Source organism: Natator depressus, chromosome 21, assembly GCF_965152275.1.
Source record: "Natator depressus isolate rNatDep1 chromosome 21, rNatDep2.hap1, whole genome shotgun sequence".
Taxonomy (NCBI): domain Eukaryota; kingdom Metazoa; phylum Chordata; order Testudines; family Cheloniidae; genus Natator; species Natator depressus.
Genome location: NC_134254.1, coordinates 3,509,914 through 3,534,143, shown reverse-complemented (window position 1 = coordinate 3,534,143; position 24,230 = coordinate 3,509,914). Strand labels below are relative to the sequence as shown.

The following is a 24,230-nucleotide window of genomic DNA, read 5'->3' as shown; positions in this document are numbered from 1 at the left end:
ATGATCTTTCTGCTTTAAATTTTTTTAAATAAATGTATAGGAGTGCTGTTTTTTGAAAATCAAACATCTTATATACAAACCATTAAGAGGTTTTAATTATCCTGTTTTTTTATCAGTTCTCATTGCAAAGGTCTGAAGCACACACGGCTAACTCTATGCATGGGAATAGTTCCCCAGATGTTAACAGGACTTCTCATGTGTCTAAAGTTATCCATATGTGTAAGTGTTTGCAGGATCAGAGTTAGTCATTAATACAACCGAACTGACCATATTTATGCATACAGAATATCAGAGAATGAAAAATTCATAATAGGAAAATCCAATGGCCAAATTTTCAAGCCTGGGTTCCTAAAGGCAGGCACCTAAATCTATATTTAATGCAACTAGATGGGCCTGATTTTCAGAGGTACTTGGAACCCGAAGCTCCATCTGAAGTCACTGGAAGTTTTGCAACTCTGAGATCCAGGCATTGATGCAGGTGCCTAACTTTCAACACACAATTTGAAATTTTGAACTGCAGTCTCCTGGAGAGAAAACACAAAAATTCATGTGTGTTAACCGCTCACACAATGTTTAAAACTGTTCTATGCAATAAATGGTAGACAGGTGGGGAACACAAATGAACAGTGAGATGGTTATGGAAAGTGTAATAGCAGCAGTTGCAACAAAGGGTAGGAAGCAGCAAGATGATCATATCCAAGTAATTTCAGTTTAATTTAAGATGTATGTCCTATTGGGGTACTATGGGGTATCCGTATCTGTATCTCTTATTGGGGTACTATGGGTGAGATTTCCAAAAGAGTCCTAGGCTGATGAGTCACTTAGACGCTTTAAAAAACTTCCCCTAAAAGTTTCCCCTAAAAGTTTCACTGGAAAACGAGCCTACTTTTTAATTAAAAATGTGTAAAAGATGGCACGTGTTTCACCAAACTGGACCTGTTTTAGAGGGTTTTTTTTAAGTAAAAACACCCCTATTTCATGTCGTTTCGCTTATCCTTGTGAATATTTCACACACTTGAAGGGAAGCCTGGAGTGTCCATCCCAAAAAATTCATACATATGTCAGTGACTAGAAACAACTCATTTCTGATGGCTTTATTATTCAAATAATGCACAAAGTCAGAGAGAAGGGGATTATACATCACATATTAGTGGGAACCTCAGCTTTCAAATCCTTAGATTGACATTAGAAATCATTTTGATCCTGCCTGGAGTTTGCTCTTAAATGAGGCCCTGCTCTGGAACATGTGAAGGTCTCTGTGACACATAGTGGGAATCTCCTAATGATCTTAGTTATTTTTATCCCAGTCTAACACCACATGTTGTACTAATTTAACTAAGGAAACCCACTCCCGGATCCTCTAGTGAGGGAATGAGATTGTAGCGGTGAGCAGAGACCACAGAATAGAAGGAAAGAGAAAGAAAGAAGAGAAGAAATAAAGTAAAAGAAACACAAGGTAACAAAACAAAAATATACAGTACCCATGAAAGACAGGATAGAGAAACAAAGACAGGAAATAACCCAAGAAGAAACAGAAGAAAGAAAAAGCAGCTGAAGGAGAAAAAGAAACAATATAAGCTAAAGGACATTGACTAAATTTTCCTTTCTTTTTTCTTTCTGTCAATCTTTCTCTTCTGTTTTTGGGAGCAACATGGGACAACATTTCACCAATGAGGAAGGGGAACAAGCAGACATTGATGTTGCTGAGTTGCAGGAATGGTATAAGAAGTTTGTGGTCGAATGTCCCAGCGGGACTCTCTTCATGCATGAATTCAAACGCTTCTTTGGAGTCCAGGATAACCAGGAAGCAGCAGAATATATTGAGACTATGTTCAAAGCTTTTGATAAGAATGGGGTAAGTGTTAAAGACCTGCAGTAGTGGTGCTGGTTAAGTAGATCAATCACCAGTGTTCTTTTCTTTCTGAAACTTGGGGATTGTCTTGGCTCATCACATCCTATTGTTTGATTTTTATTACGTTTGAGGCAAAGTTAGTGACAGATCTGTCAGGGTTGAACCCTGGTAGCCCAAGAAGGAGCTCTAGTTCCTTCCATGATGCAAGGACTAACTAAATGAAAACATCCCCTTTAGTTCTGGTAGCTGAATCTAAACCATAGGTAGCAATTAAGGCCAATATTTTCTCACTCACATGCCTAACTATGGATTTAGATGTTTAACTTTAGGCTCCCACGTTAGCCAATGTTCCCAAAGATCCTCAGACCGTAGAGATGAATGCCAAAGAGTTGTCTTCCTCTCATGGTATAGAGGGAATTGTAGTGAATGAAGGTCTAGTGAGGCTCTGTATTCTGTGAAATGGAATGAGAGTCTTGTATTGTCAGTGCCATGAAAGCACAGACTGAAATCCCAGTTTTAGTGAAACATCTGGTGAGTGAAGCTGTTATGTGCAGAAAGTCACTTAACTTTGGGCCCATTCGAAAGCCCGCCAAAGTCAATAGAAAGATTCCAATTGACTTAATTAGTCCTTGGATCAGGTCCTAGAAAAGAGCCCTGCTGTATATAGTTAATATAGAACTAAGGCGAAGCTGGAAAATAACAGGACAAAGTGCTCTTTTTTTCAGTCACTCCAGAGCACCCCATGGAGTTCAAATACTGATCCAGTGCTGAGATGACTATTACTGAGCCAGATTCTGCCACACTTAATCATCCTGATTAGTACTTCGCTCTGCAAGCAGACCCTCTGATTTCACTGGCTCATGTTACTCCCATGGTAACTCATGATGATGATGATTGATGATTAATTAAGCACCAGAAATGTGCAAGCCACAAAAGAAGACAACCTCTATCCTGAAGAGTTACCATGTAACTCATTTTTGTTAACATTAATTATTTGTACTATCATGACAGTATTTGGTCCTTGTTAGTTTCCAATGCTCTGAAATTTCTCCACTGCTCTCACAAGAGCATTAATAATTCGCTGATATAATTTAAATAATTTTCATAGCTGCTGTTTCCATGAGCAGTGCAAGATAAGTCCCTAAGTAGTGACAACCGACACATCTTTTTAACATCAGCTATGTTATAAACAGGAAAAGCATTTTGGATTTGGAAAAGTGCTCTGTAAAAGCTAGGTATCATTATCATTATCATATGCACAAATAACGATAAACAGGTGGAAGTTAATCAATATATTGATTTAAACCATTCAAGAAGTAAGAAGTGGCTTAAATAATTATAACATTCTGGGCCTGATTCTCTGTTGTGTTGTCATTTACACGTTTGCAAAATGGGTGTGAAATGCTACCATTCCAGTTCAGTAACACTTTATGCCCACTGTGTACTAACTTTGTGTTGCTGAAAATTATGATACAAGGTCAAGGTAATGGAGAAATAGGCCCCTAATTCCAATTTGTTTTGCTAAATATTAACCTTATCAATTAGATAGATAGATAGGTAGATTTGGAAAGGAGTATAAGGAGTTAAGCAGCCAGCTCCCACTGAAATTTGAGGGAAGTTGGGTTCCCACAACTCTCCTAAGTTTCTTTGAAGCCCCAGCCATATTAATTGTATGGTGGTGACCATTATTGCAAGTCAGTTTGGGACAAAGGGTTGATGGTCATCTGCCTTCCATTAGATTTAGAGGGTCCCTATCCTGCTTCGATTGAAAGCAGTAGGGTCAAGTCCAGAGAAAGGATAGCAGGCGAGGCCATGAAAGAGAGTCTGACAAATCACATTTGGCTCAGAAATTAGGTTGCTGAAAAGAAGCTTCTACAAAACCTTAAGCCCAAGTACTGCAACTGCAGCCATGCCGGGGGCACCTGTGTAACCCCATTGACTTTCAGGGCCTTGCTATTTACCTGAGCAAAAAGGGGTGTTTTTCAATGCAGTTTAATTTCATTAAGATTGTTTCTTAAAGGTGTTAAACTGTGTCTAAATGGGCATTGGGACTGACTAAGTGTCTGTGTGGTTGCCTCTGCATTACTCTAATTTGAAATTATACAAATTCAGCAAAGATTGCATTTCCAAACAAACACAGGCCCCTGTCTTGCAAATGACAGCACATGAGTGCCCCATTTAAATCAATGGCGCTCCAGTGAGGTGCAGCCGGGGACCTGCACACGAACAGTTGCAGTATCAGGTCATCGAAGTCAATTCTGCAGTGGGTGCACATACTTCCCATTAGCACTAGCAGGAGAGAAGCGCAGGCATGAATGGAATGAAAAAGGGGATACTTTTAACAACAATGTAATGATCATAATACTCCCAAAATGTTATGGAGGGTGAATGTAAGGAAATCTTTCAGACATCATATCCTGCAAAGTATAGACTAGATACTGCACACACAAGATAGAAACACCTCTGACCTTCTGGTCTTCCCATAAAGCACAGACCCACCACAACTGTTATGGAACAGCCGTAATAAACTGAATGAACATGCTGGGCATTGACAAGTGATTCTCGCTGCCTTAAGAAGTGCACATTTCGGTAGGCCGCCCGAGTACTCTCCTGTGCAACTTCCAGTGTCCTTCTGATCACTGGCCATGAGCTGATACGCCTGTAAACCTGGTATTACATAGCAGGGCCTCTTTGAGGGCAACCTGCCCTGAGGGGAGACAGTCCTCGGACTTAGTGGTAGGGAATCTGGGGCCAGATCCGCAGCTGGTGTAAACTGGCTTAAATCTATTGAAGTCAATGTCGCTGCAGCAATTTGCACCAGTTAAAGATCTAGACCCATGTCTGTAGCTTTAGGTATTAGTGAAAAGTCACTACGTTCTCCCTTTGAACCTCAGACCTCCAAGGAGCAGCACACCACGTTGTAGACTACCAGCTCACAAGTACCTTTGTAGATTGGATCATGGTTTATCTTTATATTGTTAAAAATCTTCCGTTGTTTGGAAATTCAGGTTACTCTGGGCTGATATCAGTTTCAATCCAGCAGGGTCACAGAAGGTGAAATTCATCCCTGTGCAAAGGCCTATGTGGTGCTAAGTCCCAGTTAAAACTCTCAAAGCAGAGCTTAAATGGGGCGGAAGCAGGACTTACACAAAGCATAGACTTTGGCTGGCCCTCTGCTCAGGGGTGAATTTCATCCACTGGGAGCAATTCTAGAGCACACTAGGGAGTATTAAAATAAATGCACGTTTTAAACAGCGTTTTTTGTTCCTTGTTAAAATAAATAGACCAAAGTTTAAAAAATTCTGTATATACAAGACTTGACCTGATTTTTTCCTTGTCTTTTCCCTTCTCACCTAGTTAAACAGAGCAATTGAGGAAGGCTCTGTTTTTTGTTTAAGACAGTGAACACCTGAAACCTTCAGATCAGATTCAACAACAGATCCCCCTTTGCACAATCAATCAATTGGCTTGAAAGTGCACAGGATTCCTTCAAAAATGTAAGGAAGCAAATAAATAAATAAATAACCACATAATCAAGAGAATCACCTCAGCATATTTTTCATCCTTGTTTACAATACAAAACAATTGTATTGATCGGGTCTGACTAAGTGTCCCTGTGGTTGCCTCTCTTGTGTCTGCAGGATAACACCATTGATTTTCTGGAGTATGTGGCTGCTTTGAATCTTGTCCTACGAGGAAAATTGGAACACAAGCTGAGATGGACATTCAAAGTGTACGACAAGGATGGGAACGGCTGCATAGACAAACCTGAGCTCTTAGAAATAGTTGATGTGAGTAGGACTTCGCTATTACTAGCATTTAGAGGACCCAACTGAGACCAGGGGACCATTATGCTAGACACTATATATACATATAGTAAAGGCAGTCTCTTCCTCAAAGAGCTAACAAACTGAGTAGACAAGACAGACAAAGGATGTAAGTAAGGATTATGTTACTGATGGGGAAGGGAAGCACAGAGAAATTAAGTGATTTGCTCAAAGAAAGGGAGTCTGTGGCAAAGCCAGGAGCGGAACCATCTTCTCCGCCTCAGTTCAATGCCTTAAGCCCAAGATCTAAATCTATCTACTCATTTGGGTATGCTCTTTATGCCCCATACTACTCATGAGCCAAGGGATTAATGTCATTAAGCAAGACACTCTTCCCTGCTCAACATAATGACCTGTACTGTTCTCAAATGAGTTAGTAATTGCAGAAATAATTCGGGATAATGATGAAGCCCTAAGTGAGAATGGCCAGCCTCAGTGACAGGGACTACCACATCCTTTGTGCAATGGCAGGGTGGGAACCACTGGGGAAGGCCAGGGAATAAGTTCCATGATATGCAGATATATGGATCAGTTGCCCACAGACCATGCATCAGAGGCCCAGGAAGGCAGGAGGCAGAAACAGTAGCCAGGGAGGACCTGTCCCTGTAACCACCAGTGAATTCCTCACACAACAACACTCTGACTAGTGTGGAAGGGGTGAATTTCATATTATTTATGAGTCTGGATTAAGGTTTCCTGCCTGAATACTGTGCAGTAAGGGGAGAGACACAAGTTAGTGGTAATACTGGGCAGAATCATCCTTGCTGATCCACACTGTGAATTTCTGTTATGTATTCTGCAATTGCTGTTCATACATAGACAGCTGTTGAGGGAGAGCTTGTGGCCTAGAGTTTAGGGCAAAGGGATTGAGCACCAGGACTCATTGGTTCTAGTTATTGTGTGACCTTGGATGAAACTCTCAATCTCTCTGTGCTGCAGTTACCCCATCTGGGTATCATTATATGTACCTACTTCACAGGGATATTTGTGAGACTTAATTAGTGATTATAAACCCCTTTGAGATTCTCTGAAAAGATACTGTATCAAAAGAGCTGGTCAAAGAAAGGGAAACTTTCTGCAAAAAAACATCCCTTTATTTTGTTGAAAAGTCAAAATTTGGAAAAATTTGATCAGCTCTAATTTACTGATGTCATTGTCACATGTGAAATGAGTATGGAACAAATAATCATCGGGGTGAGGGAGAAGGGTGAATTCTATTTTCTGGTTCTAATTGGAGAGGATGAATTGCTGGGATTAGGCTCATAACTAGAGTCAGATGAATGCTGCAAAAACATCATTAATAATATCCATTAGAATCCCCATCAGTGTTCGGTTTGATGAGGTCCCTTTGGTGAACATTTTCCTGAATGAGCTTTGTACACACAAGCAGTTGGAAAAAAGCCTGGTTTTTGTGTGCCTGTCAGCGTTCATACATGAGCCAGGTTGCTTGTGCATGAAACAAAGATATTCACAATGCCTTATTCAGTCTTCTCCTGTTTAAAAGTTTTCAGTTACTCAGTCAGAGATCAGAAACATTCGATGTGACATAAGTGATCAGTCAGACATCATGAATAAAAAAATAGCAAGTAGTCACAGTCCCTAGTTCGTGGATACCCTTATAGGCTGAAAATTTATCAGCTGAAATCTTAGAAAAATCTTTATGAATAATGAATATGTTCAGAGAAATCAGGATGGACTAGCTCGTCTTGGCACAAAGTTCTCTTTGACCAGGCAGGATCAGCTTTCCTTTGAAAGAATTAAGGTTGCTCTGTCTCTCTTTCTCTCACTCTTCACTGTGTTACCTGACCATTTAGCCTCTTCTGGGAACTTCTTCCCAATTCTTAGAGCCCTGCAAATCTGTGGATATCTGCTTTATATCCGCAGATATCCACATCCTCAAACGAGGATATCCGCGAGCCATGTTTGCGGATCGTGGATCAGATGCCGATACAAATTTTGTATCTGCGCAATTCTCTCCTAAACAGTAAGGGAAGTACTTAGTAGTCACAGCAGGGATTGTAATTAGCTAGTATCTTCTTCACTAAAGCCAAATGACCTCTCTTCTTGGATAGGTCATGGGCAGCAGGTGTGGTAAGGATCCTTTGACCAGCACCATCAGGGAGGACAGCCCTAGTGAAGTTTAGCCAGGGTTTTAAGGTCAACGGGGAATGGTTTTAAGGTCACTTAAACAAAAGTGGATCTAGGCTGCTGGCACTTAACATTAAAAAGGTTGCAGAGCAGTTCTTAAACTAAGAGACTGGGGGGGGGGGAAGCCGATGGCTGCAGAGCTGCTCGTGGATCGGACAGAGACTTCTCTTAGAGGAGAATCTATTGATAGAGATTCTCTAGGTTTTAGTCAGGAGGAGATGATGGAAGAGGATAAAGTATGGGCAAGATCAGACGAGAAACATTCACAGAAAGAATCTGACACATCAGAAAAGGGCAGACAAATAAACAGTGACAAGTTTTTAAAGTGCTTGTACACAAATGCTAAAAGTCTAAATAATAAGAAGGGTGAACTAGAGTGCCTCATGTTAAAGGAGGATACTGATATAATAGGCATCATAGAAACCTGGTGGAGTGAGGACAATCAATGGGACACAATCATTCCGGGGTACAAAATATATCGGAAGGACAGAACCAGTCGTGCAGGGAGGGGAGTGGCATTATATGTGAAAGAAAGCGTAGAATCAAATGAAGTAAAAATCTTAAATGAATCCACATGTTGCATAGAATCTCTATGGATAGTAATTCCGTGCTCTAATAAGAATATAACAGTAGGGATCTATTATCGACCACCTGACCAGGACAGTGATAGTGACGATGAAATGCTAAGGGAGATTAGAGAGGCTACCAAAATAAAGAACTCAATAATAGTGGAGGATTTCAATTATCCCCATATTGACTGGGTACATGTCACCTCAGGACAAAATGCAGAGACAAAATTTCTCGATACTTTAAATGACTGCTTCTTGGAGCGGGTGGTACAGCAACCCACAAGGGGAGAGGCAACTCTCGATCTAGTCCTGAGTGGAGCGCAGGATCTGGTCCAAGAGGTAACTATAACAGGACCGCTTGGAAATAGTGACCATAATATAATAACGTTTAACTTTCCTGTGGTGGGAAGAACACCTCAACAACCCAACACTGTGGCATTTAATTTCAGAAAGGAGAACTATGCAAAAATGAGGAGGTTAGTTAAGCAGAAATTAAAAGGTACAGTGACTAGAGTGAAATCCCTGCAAGCTGCATGGACACTTTTCAAAGACACCATAATAGAGGCTCAACTTAAATGTATGCCCCAAATTAAAAAACACAGTAAAAGAACTAAAAAAGAGCCACTGTGACTTAACAACCATGTAAAAGAAGCAGTGAGAGATAAAAAGGCATCTTTTAAAAAGTGGAAGTCAAATCCTAGTGAGATAAATAGAAAGGAGCATAAACACTGCCAAATTAAATGTAAAAATGGAATAAGAAAAGCCAAAAAGGAGTTTTAAGAACAGCTAGCCAAAAACTCAGAAGGTAATAACAAAATGTTTTTTAAGTACATCAGAAGCAGGAAGCCTGCTACACAACCAGTGGGGCCCCTGGACGATTGAGATACAAAAGGAGCACTTGAAGATGATAAAGTCATCACAGAGAAACTAAATTAATTCTTTGCTTCAGTCTTCACTGCTGAGAATGTTAGGGAGATTCCCAAACCTGAGCCGTCTTTTGTAGGTGACAAATCTGAGGAATTGTCACAGATTGAAGTGTAACTAGAGGAGATTTTGGAATTAATTGAGAAACTTAACAGTAACAAGTCACTGGGACCAGATGGCATTCGCCCAAGAGTTCTGAAAGAACTCAAATGTGAAACTGTGGAACTATTAACTATGGTTTGTAACCTGTCCTTTAAATCAGCTACTGTACCCAGTGACTGGAAGATAGCTAATGTAACGCCAACATTTAAGAAGGTCTCTAGAGGTGATCCTGACAATTACAGACCGGTAACAAACATGTGGACAAGGGGGATCCAGTGGACACAGTGTACTTAGATTTCCAGAAAGCCTTTGACAAGGTCCCTCACCAAAGGCTCTTACATAAATTAAGTTGTCATGGGATAAGAGGGAAGATCCTTTCATGGACTGAGAACTGGTTAAAAGACAGGGAACAAAAGGTAGGAATAAATGGTAAATTTTCTGAATGGAGAGGGCTAAAGAGTGGTGTTCCGCAAGGGTCAGTCCTAAGACGAATCCTATTCAATTTGTTCATAAATGATCTGAAGAAAGGGGTAAACAGTGAGGTGGCAAAGTTTGCAGATGATACTAAATTGCTCAAGATAGTTAAGACCAAAGCAGACTGTGAAGAACTTCAAAAAGAAGTTAAGTGATTGGGCAACAAAATGGCAAATGAAATTTAGTGTGGATAAATGTAAAGTAATGCACATTGGAAAAAATAACCCCAACTACGCATACAATATGATGGGGGCTAATTTAGCTACTTAGGAGAAAGATCTTGGAGTCATCGTGGATAGTTCTCTAAAGATGTCCACGCAGTGTGCAGCGGCAGTCAAAAAAGCAAACGGGATGTTAGGAATCATTAAAAAAGGAATAGAGAACAAGACAGAGAATATCTTATTGCCCTTATATAAATCCATAGTACGACCACATCTTGAATACTGCGTACAGATGTGGTCTCCTCATCTCAAAAAAGATATACCGGCATTAGAAAAGGTTCCGAAAAGGGCAACTAAAATGATTAGGGGTTTGGAACGGGTCCCATATGAGGAGAGATTAAAGAGGCTAGGACTTTTCAGCTTGGAAAAGAGGAGACTATGGGGGGATATGACAGAGGTCTATAAAATCATGAGTGGTGTGGAGATAGTGAATAAGGAAAAGTTATTTACTTGTTCCCATAATATAAGAACTAGGGGCCACCAAATGAAATAAATGGGTTGCAGGTTTAAAACTAATAAAAGGAAGTTCTTCTTCACTCAGTGCACAGTCAACCCGTGGAACTCCTTGCCTGAGGAGGTTGTGAAGGCTAGGACAATAACAGGGTTTAAAAGAGAACTGGATAAATTCATGGAGGGTAAGTCCATTAATGGCTATTAGCCAGGATGGGTAAAGAATGGTGTCCCTAGTGTCTGTTTGTCAGAGGATGGCAGGAGAGAGATCACTAGATCATTATCTATTAGGTTCACTCCCTCTGGGGCGCCTTGCATTGGCCACTGTTGGTAGACAGGATACTGGTCTGGATAGACCTTTGGTCCGACCCAGTATGGCCTTTCTTATGTTCTTATGTTGAATCAGGCATGGCTGTGTCATATCTTCACCAATCTCCAGGCTGGCAAGATGCCAGCCAAACGCTTCAACCTCATGAACACAATTGGTGCTGAAGAGGCATTTGTCCCAAGGGCAGCTGGGATGGAGGGGTGAATAGAAAAGACCTGTCTAATTCTAGGGACAGAAAATAGAATAGACCACGCTATGCTTTCAACTACATCACTCCAAATCTTGAGTAATGCCACTGACTCCAATTTGGACCAGATATTTTAACATACTAGTGTATCTGCTCTTAGCTTGAAATCGTATTAGGAACCTGTCTAGTACACTCATTTGGCATCTGTTTGGATGGAAGGTTCTACATAAATGAAAGGTCATTATTATTACTGGGTTTTTGCATTTTAGACATGTTTACAGACTGAAATGCTTCTAGGAGTGTGCATGTAAGGATCTGTTCCTGCTCCCATTGAATTCAGTGGCAAAAACTTCCCTGAGAGCACAATTGGACCCAGAAGAGGAAACAATCCCGAGGATTTAGATTAATTAATTAATTAAGTAATCAATAATAACGTTTTCACTTTCACTTACTATTATTTTTATTATTATTATTATTTCCCTTCCCCCTCTTTTTTTTTCTATTAGCAGAGAAATTTTTTCTGCAGCTGGAGAGTGCCAGCAGGGCCAGAAGTAGCACAGTGACTGCCAAAGCTGGCCCCAATATCAGCAACTATATTCACCCCAAATAAATTAGTAGTAATACTGATAATGAGATGTGAATGAGCTCAGATCCGAGAGGCATGGATGGAGGGAGGCACTAGGGTTCTTTCCCCAGATATGCCACTGACATGCTATGTAGCCTTGGACAAATCGTTTAATTTTTCAGCATGAATTTTCCCATCTGTAAAATGAGGACAGTAATACTTGCTTACCCAGCTTGCAGGGGAGCATTGAGGTTTGATTAATGTTTGTGATAGACACAGGGAGACAGACAGACAGCAGATTCAAAGTGCTAAATGTCATCATTAATAACTCTCTTTCTTTGTTGTTTTGTGCTTGACAGCCCTTTTACTCACAAGCTTCTTTTCTTCCAGTCTATTTACAGGCTGAAGAAAGTGTGTCGGTCAGAAAGGGAAGAGAGGACTCCACTGCTCTCCCCTGAGGAAGTTGTGGAGAGGATATTTCAATTAGTGGATGAGAATGGGGATGGTAAGAAATTTACAGCTCAGGTTGGATTCATGCCTTGTGAACAAACACCTATGCTGACTAGACCAATTTAATTGACTTTATTGTTGATCACCTAGAAGGAGGATCATCTTATTTATATTAGACATGGTGGACCAAGCTCTGATCTCAGTTACATTGGGGTAAATCTTGAAGTAACTATATTAAGGTCAATATCGAAGGGAAGGAGAACATTTCCTGTTATCATAACAAAAGAAAACAGGAGTTCAACATGGGAAAGATCTTCTAATCTAGCTAAGTAATTATTCCACACCCATCTACATCCCTGAGATCATGAGGTACCCTGCAAAGGCAGAATACAGGGCTCAATCCTGAAACCCTGGAGTAGTCCTTTATAGTCCCATTGAAGTCAATAGGACCACTCACATCAGTAATGGTTTGCAGGATCAGGTTCAGAGTTCGTTTGAGAAAGGATGTATCAGATATCAAACTATAGCAACATTTGATCTTAGTCAAAAGCCCACATCATGAAGGATAGGCCTGAATATTTTTCTGTCTCTTAGGCCTTATCCACATGGGGAAATTGACCAGAATAGCTATTTTAGAATATTAGCTATTCTGGAATAACCCCCCATGTGGACACTGTCCCAAAATAAAAGTGGCTTTATTGGAGAGTAATTACTCTGCTTTGGAATAATTCCTCCAGAATACAATCACTTTTATTCAGTAATAGAGAGGCCACACAGAGGAGTTATTCCAGAATAGCAAAATGATACCAGAATAGTGCTAGTTGAATAGTTATTCTGAACAGTCAATTTTCCCATGTAGACAAGGCCTTAGGAAAGGGATCTGATGACTGTAACCGTGTTGTGGGATGGATCGAAACCTGAAATACACCTTTGGTGATTTTACAGTACCCTGGAAGACAGGTCACACATTGATGAGCAGAGGACTGGTAATGAATTGTTGCCCTCATTGTTACATTTGCATTTAATGTACAGAATATCATTTTTACTTCCTTTTCTCCTCTTCTCTCTGACTTCGAGTATGTCTACACTACAGGGACTACACCAGCATAGCTATGCCGGCATAACCTCATCGGTGCATCTGCACTGCACCCTTCTTTTGGCAGCATGTAGGGTACACACATATGTAGTCCCCCTAGCGTAGGTAAAAAGAGCAATGTCGTTTGTGAGGCATAGCTTAGGTGAGTAAAGATACGCCTGCAGGTTGTGAGTATGTATTCAAGTCCATACCCTGCACACTCTCTGTTTGCCCAAGCAATGCCTCTCCAGCTCCAATGCGACTTTCAGCAGTGCAGTGTCCTGCTGCCTGCTCACGGCTGGAGCCTTTCACCGACGGGTGTAGCTACACACCCGAGCGAGGAGACGATGTGCTTTTCACTGTGGCATGGAGTGGCATGTCCCTTAAATGCCACCACCAGTGGTGTGTAGTGTAGACATATCCAGGTTGTAGACACAGCCTATGCTGACTGAAAGGCATTTTCTGTCAGTGAAGGAATACCACCTCCCTGTGTCAAAGTACCTAGGCTAACAGAAGCATTCTTCCATCTTCCTAGCTGTGTCTACGCTGAGGGTTAGGTTGGCATAGATACAGTGCTCAGGAGTGTGGATTTTTCACACCCCGATCAACACAGCTATGTCAACCTAAATGTTAAGTGTAAACCAGGCCTGTCTGTCACACTCTATTGATCAAAAAAGAAAAGGAGGACTTGTGGCACCTTAGAGACTAACCAATTTATTTGAGCATAAGCTTTCGTGAGCTACAGCATCCGATGAAGTGAGCTGTAGCTCACGAAAGCTTATGCTCAAATAAATTTGTTAGTGTCTAAAGGGCCACAAGTCCTCCTTTTCTTTTTGTGAATACAGACTAACACGGCTGCTACTCTGAACGCTATTGATCGCTATCTTCCCCATTTCTTCTACAGGGCAATTGTCCCTTAATGAGTTCATTGATGGTGCACGGAAAGACAAATGGGTGATGAAGATGTTACAAATGGACGTAAACCCTGGAGGGTGGATTGTGGAACAGAGAAGGAAAAGTGCTTGTTTTAATTGAATCCTCTGTGATCATGATATGGATGAAAATGTGTGATACTGGGTGCACCGGTGGCTATTTCATTTTGAGGGTGAAATCACTAGATGGCAATCGCCTGTCACTTTTAACACAATCTCAGCATCCAAATGAGAACTTCAGATTGCTTGAGAAACCATCTTTCCATATGTCACACCTGTATGCTGAATATAGCATGGAGACTATTGCTGGCAAGCCACTGTAGGGAATAGGCCTCTTTGTGTACATGCTACCCTGCTTGTCAGCTCAGGTTCCTGGCTGCACCCAAAGGAAGTAACGTCGGATAGTATCCTGCCACGGCTGGTATTCTGAGCAGTGCTTGATATTGAGACTGCCCCAGGGGATTGGGAAAGGCGTGTTCCTGATGCAGTGGTATAGCTTTCATGGTAGATCAGTGTGTCTGTCAATCTCATCAATGCCTGCAGAGAGATGAAAATATTGGAAAACAACTATAAAAAATAAGTGCTTTGATAACAGACTCTGAGTACTCAAGAAGTCTGTTATGATGCCTAATACGTGTGTGAATGAAGGGTGGAAGTATTTCATAGACCACAATAAGCTCTTTGGGACAAGGACTGTCTTTTTGTTCTGTGTCTGTACAGCACCTACCACCAGGTGGTCCTGGTATGTGGCTGGGACTCCTAGGCATTCCAGAAATACAAACGATTACTAACTGTAATAAGTGCATTGCTGCTAACCTAAAATCATTAGACATCAATATAACAGCATCACAAATGCAAGTTACATTCCAGCCCTCTATGTTCTGAATTTCTGTGCTGGTAGCCAAAACTATGTACACAGAGCACAGGAAAATATATCGTAGAGAACAATAGTATACTGGCTGGGCAGATGGAGCACAAGCCTTTTCTGTCTCCCGTTTCTATCTGCCAAATCCTACCCCCGGCATCGAGCCAGGTGGTTCTGGTAGGTTCTGGGTGAGTTGGGAAAATAAAAACTCCAGACTATGGAGTAGCAGTAGAAAGTGCAGTACTACTCGACTGCAGGATTTAGATGCTGGGTTGACATAATTAGAAGTCCACTTCTTTTTGAGCCTCTGTTTTCTTCTTGAATCATTGCTGTCAGGCAGATTTCTCTACATTGTGGATCTATTCTGAACTCATTCAGCTTGCAGAACTTTCACTGCCATTGAGAGGTGTTTTGTGTCTGGAAAGAGTGGGTATGAGAGGGCAGAATTTTGCTCATTAATTTTCATATTAATAAGAGCACCAGTATTTGTTTGTAATGAGTGCTGGTAGAATGAAACAAAAATGATCTATGACTATCCTAAGGGATAAGCATGGTGTGAGTTTACTCCAGAGCTAATAAGCCAGTTGCACACCACAACTAGTGAATAGCTGATAGAGAAAATAATTTATAGGCATCCTCGAGCCTGAGATTTGTTATACTTACAAATAATAACCATATCTGCAGAGTGCAGGTTGGATAATGGACAGGAAAAAAAGGGACAAATGTATTGATTAGTTTATTTGCAATCAAAAAATTAAACCAGGAAAAAATATGACTGAATATACTAGACCTGTATTTTTTCCCTTTGAAGCAGTAGGTCTAATCATATCTATGGGAGACTTGCAATCACTTTTCATTTTTCTGTGGCCTTTTACTGTAATGTCCTTGCTTCTCATTAGTTCACTGGTTTGTTCTTCTGTGGCTTTAGTGGTTTTCTAAATGTAGGGAAATGGGGGAAACAGAATAAGATTCATATTGTGCTGCAGTTCATGTTTAAAAGATGAATCCACACGTCAGTCTATTTGTTAAATAGACTTTGTAAGAGCGTGTTCCAGTTATTGCCATAGCACAGAAAAGAGGTGGTGTTTTTCATTTCTAAGTGAAAGCTATACTTTGGGTTATACAGTGGCTGCTCTGAAAACATCATTCTAGTTTCAGAGTTATTACCAATTCCAGAGATATTCCCTAAACTTAAAATGAAGAATACACAGCAGCCTCTGGATTAGTTGTAAACATTGTATAAATCCGGGACCACATTCTCAGCTAGCATAAGATAGTGTAGCTCTACTGACTTTAGTTCTACGTTTCTGAGTTATACCAGCTGGGGATCTTCCCCATAAAGCAGGGTTAGAGAGGATCAACCCAATTCAGAAGTGACATGGAGCGTGGCCTAAATTATATGTCCTTAGACTCCTTCCACTTACATAGCTCTGTTCATACCCACTCTACTGATAGATGTTCCATGGAGCCCGATTCTCCACTGCCTTGCGCCTTGTGTCGTCATTTACTCAAGACCAGATTTTGAACTCTCACAGGTTTCATACGCATATAACTGCTTGACTTAATTGGAGTTAGTCCTACTTTACACTAGGGTAAGGGCCTGATCCAAAGCTCATTGAAATCAATCCAGAATTTACACCTTCATAATAGGAATTCCAGGATCCAAACCAACCTAACACAACTTGACAATTGCTTTTCCACTCCATATTTCATTTTCTTTTCAGGTTTACATATGGCTGATATTTTAGTTTTTCATTACATAGTAGAAGCTTCCTTATGCCAGTCAGCCAATCAGATTGTGGAGAAAGAAAGATGGTTGAAATCCCCCATCCCCATTCAAATAACTGTATGCTGGTGGGCTATTACAGTGAAAGCTTGTATAGAATCATTGTTAGAGTTTTGTAACATTTAAATTTAATAAAGAATATTTATTTATTAAAATAGTGTGTTTTCTTTCTATGTTCTACCTTTTCTCATTTCCCTTCAGATTGAGGTGGTGGCCCATGGGGTATAAGGCAGAGCAATGGGGTGAAATTAGCAAGATGAGTCTCAGGAGCAACGTTCTGTCTAAGAGAAATCTTTGAGGGTATGAAATAATGAACTTGGGAAGGGGTGGGGCTCACCTTGCTTGGGTCTTCTATAACTAAACAGAATGAGGCAAAAACAATATTCAGTATGGGTTGACCCTGCAGCTACAAGGAGATGGGCTAGTGACTTAATAGGTCTCTTCCGCTGTCCTGTAGCTAATAGGATGCCCATGAGATAAGTGTTTCTCTTCCAGATTGGATTTGATATAGCATCACTCAAAAAATCATGCACCACGCGAGATGCAGATGTGATGGCCACCATCTTGGGCACTGAACCAGCGAACTCCAGAGCTAAATGCAGCTGGAGTTAAAGAGTCAGGCTCTATAGCTGTACCAGACTCACAGCCTCTGTGGAGCAAGTAGAGAAGGGCCACATAACACGCGCTCACCAGTGGGCTACACAAGGACCTGTGACACAGAATTATTGAAGATGACAGTGGCAGCTTCTCCAACAGCAGCAACATATATAAAGAGACAGATTTCCTGCAGGGGGTTAACTCCCAGGTGAAACCAGGAGGCAAGCCCAGCTCAGCCAGAGGGCAGTCCTCAGATGACTCTCCCTGCTGCCGGTAGTACTTGGTCTTATTTAATTGGTCATTGTTTGTCAAAGGTAAAGGCTACATATTTGTATGTAGCTGACCACTGTCCTTTGTGAAGGGACTAATCCGAAAGCAGCAAACTCATATGGCAGAAGCAAAGGTTCCCCCTTAAATCATTGACTTAATCAGATTAATGGGCTCAGGATTGTGGCTGTATTAGTTATGAAGGAATACACCACAGTCAGTTTCAGGTAAGTATATTTTACTGACTGCATAAGTGGAGCATGTGCATTCACTAGGAGCAGTAGGATCCCACTCAAATGAAGGCACAAAGTAGCAGATCCAAAATCAAGGTCAAACATAGCTCTGAAGGAAGCAGATGCCACTCCACTGAGCTCAGTGGAATTACACTGACTCATTCTAGGGTTGTATTTGGCCACTAGTGTTTACAAATCTTACTGGTGGTTTTTTGTTTTGTTCTTTTGTAATTAATGTCCTTTAAACTAACTTTGCTACCACAATAGTGAAATGATTTTTAATGGGATGATGGAAACACCTGTTTGCATGTGTGACCAAATGTTGGTTTCTGCAATTTAGAGCCAGTGGGTTGGTAGTGGGCTATTTTAATTAGATGGCGCCTCTTATCAAATTACAAAATACAGAGTGCTATGTATTATTCCTTCTGTAACTTCTAGTGCAAGGCCTTTGCTAAGAATGGAAGCTGAGGACAAGGAGAAGAACAGCTGGTTAGACTTTTTAAAAATCCCTAAATGTAAATTCTGGCTAAAAAAGAGAAATAATGGAGCCAGTTTTCCACTCTGTTACACTGGTATAAATCTGGCATAAGGTAGTGAGGAATCAGCCCCAATCTCTCTCTCCCTCTCTCTCTGTGTCATCAGTGCCGTTGTCATCTTCTGTCAAAAATATTGTACTGGCACCATAGTCCCGCTGCTAAGTCTATAAGCACTAAATGCTTTGATGTCCTCTCAAACTCAATTTGACCTCTGTGATGGCTCTTGCTGTCAACTACTGTATTAATCCATTTTCCAGACTTAATGCCTTGCTGAAATTGGATTTGCCTGATCCGATTTCTCATTGGCCTAAATTGGAAAATTGGAGGATGGGTATTGAGGCTTGCTAAAAGACAAATACCATCTGACTCTCTGAGCTGATCATCGTTTGCTCCCATTCTTGATGTTCACCAAAGTTAGAACACACCTGAAGGTGAAATAATGAGGTTAGAAAGCTGAAGTCTTTGCTGCTGCAGAGATTGGCTGTGTGGGAGATGTGATAGAGAATAGTAGAGTTATCTTGCTCTGAAGTACGCTGCACAGAGAGATTCTCCAGGAACATTACTGAGCATGACTGAGCATTGTTCAGGAATTGTCTCTGCTTTGAAAGAGAGATGGGCCCCAGCACAACCCCTGATTCAGGATCAGATCCGGATCTTTATGGGGCTTGGTCCTGCACAGTGCAGAGGTTCAGGTCCTCAACTAGTGTAAACTGTCAATGAAAATCAATGAAGCTATGACAGTTTACCCCACATTGAGGATTTGCCTCCAGTTGCAGATTGCTGTGCATATTAGCAAGATGAGGGAACCCAGTTCTGCATTAATGGATGCACTGCTGGATGGGCACAACGTGATCCCTGCCTGGAAGCAAGTGTGAGACTTGAGCAGAAAGCAAGCTGTTACCAGGGCTAGGGCTGCATGTAAGTCCATGTCTATTCTGACACGCCCATTCTCTGTCCACAGGCCCACAGTCTTGAGAGGTAGGAAGTGAGCACAGTAGGGGCCAGCGATTCACTCCTGCTCTGAGGGGAGGCCTATGTCAAGGTCTTAACCTCACCTCCACCCACATGTATCCTCCACTCACAAATATCCTGCTGCAACAGTGGTGGGTAGCCAGCTGTGCACGATGTAAAATACTTGCACAATCCCTGTGCTGCCAACGCTGTAATTTTTTTTTAAGTCTCAGGATATTTGATTTTTTTCTTAAAACCCTGTAATAATGTGAGACCCTCAGCTTTCATTGAAAAAAAAAAGTAAGTTTCTAGCCCTCATAACTGTAAAGAAAATCTGGAAAATATGAAGCAGGTTCACCTGAAAGGCTCAGAATCCAGCAGGGAAATAAAAAGCCCTCAAAATATATTATTTTTTTTAAAAAATTAATAATATTTAAGCTAGTTGCATGACATTTTAGGGCCTGACTCATGATGTTGGAACGTGTGGGGTGGGCGATACTGCAGTCAAGCGCCTACACATAGCGAAGTGGTAATAGAGAGAGAGAACTATTAAATCTGTTTTATGTCAGTTTCTGCCTTCTCTATCCTCACACCCTAAAGTAACAGGGTGTAAAAGGAGGCATGTTTGCAGCTTGAGTGCATTAAACCTTTATTTATTTATTCTGGATTCCTTTTGCAATTGTTCTTCACTCTTCTGCAGCACTAAACAATGGAAGCAGCGGTGCAAACGAAGCAAGGTCTCCTTGCCTAATCTCCTTTCTGTTCTCCTGGGTGGGGGTCTCTCAGTACTTTCAGCGTGCCTATAATCGATTCAAGTCCCCTTTCCGGAATTATGAAAGTGATGTAAATTAGACGGGGGGAGGGTGGAAGGAAGCAGATTCTGATTTCCAGTGTTACCCATGTTCACTTTCAATGAGAGAGAAATTATTTTCTTGATTTCAAAGGATGCAAAATGTATTTATTGTCATTTTTTAAAGGGCTGAGAGAAAATGGGAGAGGGGGGTGAGGATTCAGCCAAGAAAGAGTTATTCCCAGTTTCAAGACAACTAATGATTCTATTCCTATATGGCAGAGGTGCTCCATAAATGTAAAATAACATTATTACTTTGAGGATTAAAAGTTGCATTGTTTGTGATCAGCACGCTTTTGCAATGTGGTTCTATCTCCTAGATAGCTCAAGTGGCGACACATAATCCATGTGACCTCACAGCATGTGGGCGGGGGTCGCTTTGGAAAGGTTTCAGCAGCGGGCAATTCAAGTGATCCTGACAGCCGTCAGATGGTGGCATGATTGCTCTACTGCAGGAATCCGCGACTGCAGGAGAAATTCCCTGACAATGGGGGAAATGGTAAACACGTTATTCTTTGTATTACAGTAGCACAGAGAGGTCCTAGCTGAGATCTATGCCCAGAATGTACAAACACATAGTAAGAGACAGCCATTGCTGCGAAGAGCTTTATAATTGAAATAGTGAGGACAGACAAAGGGTGGGAGAAAGAGGGTATTATCCCCAATTTATAGATGGGGAACCAATGCCCCTAAAGCCCATTGAAATAAGCACCTAGGCACATTTGAAAAGCCCACTAAGCACATATTTGCATCTTTAGGCACCGAAATACCTTTAAAATCTAGTCCTAAGGACCTTGTCCTAGGTCACAGTGAACAGGTAGAGAATTGAACTGAGATCCAGAAAGCCCCAGTCCACTGGCTCATGAGTTTTGCCCACCGCTCTGACCAATTGGTATTTCATTAATTTGTTCTTATTAAGCCAGTCATTGGAAGGAAGCTTCTCTAGTGCTCATAAGCAACTGGGGTTACAGTGTCAGCTTGTCTACCAGAAATGCTAATAAAACATAAATTAATAGTAAGTAAAGAAAGACAGCTGGCACCTGAACAATCCTGAGGTGGTTGCTACCATTTTGCTGTTTATTCAATTATTCATGAGCTGGGGCAAAGCTTAGCCTTTAGAAGTTTCTGATTAAACAGAACTTGGGCCTGTTAAGGTTATGACAGGTAACACTGCAGCTTCCTTCACAATTAAGAGTATGGAGGAAATAAAGGTCAAATCTTCAAATACATATGGGGGTGAATTTCATCCTTGTGTGGAGGCCCAGCACAATGTCCATGCAGCACTTATGTCCAGCATAAATTCTATTTTGAGGGTTTAAGTGATCCATAAGTCTTTGATGGTTTCCCTGCCCCACAGCAAATTTCACCCACAGAGCTCACATGGGAATGTATATGCCAAAGAAATAGATCATCCAAGATCTTATCATAAAGCAAAATTCTGCTTTCAATTACGCCTGTGTAAAGGCTGTGTCACTGGGTGAACTGTCTTTTTACTAGATTTCTGAGTTCAGCCTCACCTGTGACTATTTCACCTCTCAATCCAATGACCATGTGATGGGAGCATGTGATTAGGAACCAGGCCTGCTGGAGCATATAAATGCAACCTAAGACCAGTCAGAGGAAAGATTTAAAAGAGTAGTAAGGTTGTGTGAACTGTTTCATGCAGAGAAAACAGGTGGGAGATGCTCTTTGGTTCCCATGCAGAAGGCTTGCAAAGAGCAGGAGCCAGCTAGGGAGGCTAGAGGGAAGCCTCAGCAGAGACAGGGCTAGGAACCCTGTATCAAAGGCTGCTAGCCAGTAAGAGAGTGGTGGAAAACTTGAGTTGGCTTGAACTTTGTGAATAAGTCAGAATCCAGAAACAGAGGGTTACTAGGAAAATGCCTGCAGGATGAAAGTTTATTAACTGTAGCAGAAGGGAAACTGAGGAATGGGGGCACCTGAAGCCAGACTGGGTGAGCCCTTCTGAAGCCAAAATAACATCAGTACAGTCAGCTAGCCCTGAAGTTACATGGGATTCAGTGAATGTAGGAGCAGAATCTGAGTCTGAAAACCCCAGGCCTCTCTGGTATCATTTTAAGCTGTAGTGTAGCTCTAGTTCCCTGAATGGACTTGCTTTTGATGTGTACCAGGGAATTAATATATCCTGCTGGGAACAGAAACATTGATTTAATAAAATAAAGTGCCCAAGTGAAATAATTTTATAAAATACCATCTTTACTTTGTTCTTTAATTACACTAGAGGATCAGAAGTATAAAACTTAACAGTTAAAAAGCAGCCAAATGCGCGCACACACACACAAAAAAACCAAACAGAAAAATCAGAAAAGTGCTTATACATTGGAAACAGCCAGTGCTAAATAACAAAACATTGAATGTGGTGGAAATAACTGCTTCCCGTGTGCAGTGCTGCCTAGTCACTTGTGCGTTAGTTGCTGCTGTGGGATGAAGAAACTCTCCACTCCGTGAGCACATAACAGAGAGATGAGCAGATGAGGAATGGCCAGCCCCACCCAGCTGCTGCAGAGGAGGGGCTCGTTAACCATCAATTACCAACCTTTCCTATGTCTATGGTGGATACTGGGGGCAGCCAAGATGTTACATCTGTCCTGGCAATAGAGGCAGAGAGAGGTAATTGCATTAGGTAATTAGCACACCATTGCGATCCCCAGGGCTCTTTCTGGAAAGGTGGGAAATGGCTTCTAGGAAGGTCAGGGACTCAACCTTATGGGGAAAGACGTTTGGTTCTACTCATTACCTGAATGCCCTAGTGTTTGGAAGAAGCTCACAGGTTGAACATTGTATTTGGCCCATCTCTAGCCATGGATTTCTTTGAACTGCACCTAGGCATTCCACTACCATCGTAGGTTCCCTTGTTTTGACCCTTTGACCTTCTCACCTGTCCTGGTATTATTTTCTGATGTCCCCCATAATTATTTGAGTTCCTGGGCTCAGTGGATCCTCCCCACAGGCTGGGAACAGGTCCTTTAGCTTGCACCTGCCGACCTCCCCAGAACCCAATAGGACCATTGTATGAAAAAACTACTATTGCTAAAAGGTGTAATGCAAAATGAAATAGTGTAACCTACCAGCCCACAGCTTAGTGACTGACATTCCTCCAGCATGAAATTATCCATGGAGGTAGCTAATCTCTGGGTTGGAAAAGGAAATTATAAAAGCAAATCCTACTAAAAGTGTTAAACTAGATCACTTTCCATTTCCCATTGGACCTTGTGTTTGGTACCTGAACCTGTGTGGGTAACTAGTAGACTGGGCTCCAGAGAAAAGTAAGATGATTTGTCCCATTCTGATTCCCCAACAAACAAGTCACTGCAATTTGACAGCAGCGAGAGTAAACATGCCTGCGTTATAAAGAAGCAGGAGGGCGAGAAGAAGCCTGGGGATAAAGATTTAACCCAGTCCCAAGACCAAGCCTTCCACAGTTGGAGCTTGCAAAGAGACAGAACTGGTGCGGTTTGGCTTTCAGAGGTGTTGAACACCCGCAGCTCCCACTGATTTCAAAGCACTCTAACCCTGTTTGCTTTTTCCCAGACCTCAGGCACCTGCGTTGTGAAGTGGAAGGGTATTCCGGCTACTGGCATGCAAAGAGACACACCAATGGGTCCCACCTCACTCACAAATTTCTATATTCAGCCTTGCCACTAGAAGCAGTAATGGGAAAAAAAACTTGGCCGGGCCACATGTGCAAAGATCCACACAGCATCTGGAAACGAGAGGCCAGATTTTCAGTCTTCACAAACCATTTTCTTTTTGTGCCAACAATGTTCTTTTTCCTTTTCTACAGGTGTGTATTTGCCAAACATGATGCTATACCCTCATTGGGGCCTACCTGAATATTCTCTGGAGATGTTGTATTCCTCTGGATTTCCACCTCCCCCTCCAAACTTGTTATAAGAAGCATTAATGAGGTCGGAATCTATGAAAACTCTCTTTCCCCCACCTATAAAAGTGATTCTGACAGCTATCCAAATCCTAAATTTGCTGGACCAATCAGTAGAGTTACACTGGTGTAAATCCAGAATA

The 24,230-nt window shown here is 41.5% G+C and overlaps 1 protein-coding gene across 1 annotated transcript; it reads left to right on the top strand.

The window, feature by feature from the left end:
- Window positions 1-1,119: 1,119 nt before the first annotated feature.
- On the top strand, window positions 1,120-14,207 carry GUCA1B (guanylate cyclase activator 1B). Its single transcript, XM_074936471.1, has 4 exons — window positions 1,120-1,855; window positions 5,494-5,643; window positions 12,038-12,152; window positions 14,077-14,207. Exons 1-4 carry the CDS (start codon window positions 1,652-1,654, stop codon window positions 14,205-14,207), a joined length of 600 nt encoding a protein of 199 aa, XP_074792572.1. The 5' UTR covers window positions 1,120-1,651.
- Window positions 14,208-24,230: the final 10,023 nt, after the last annotated feature.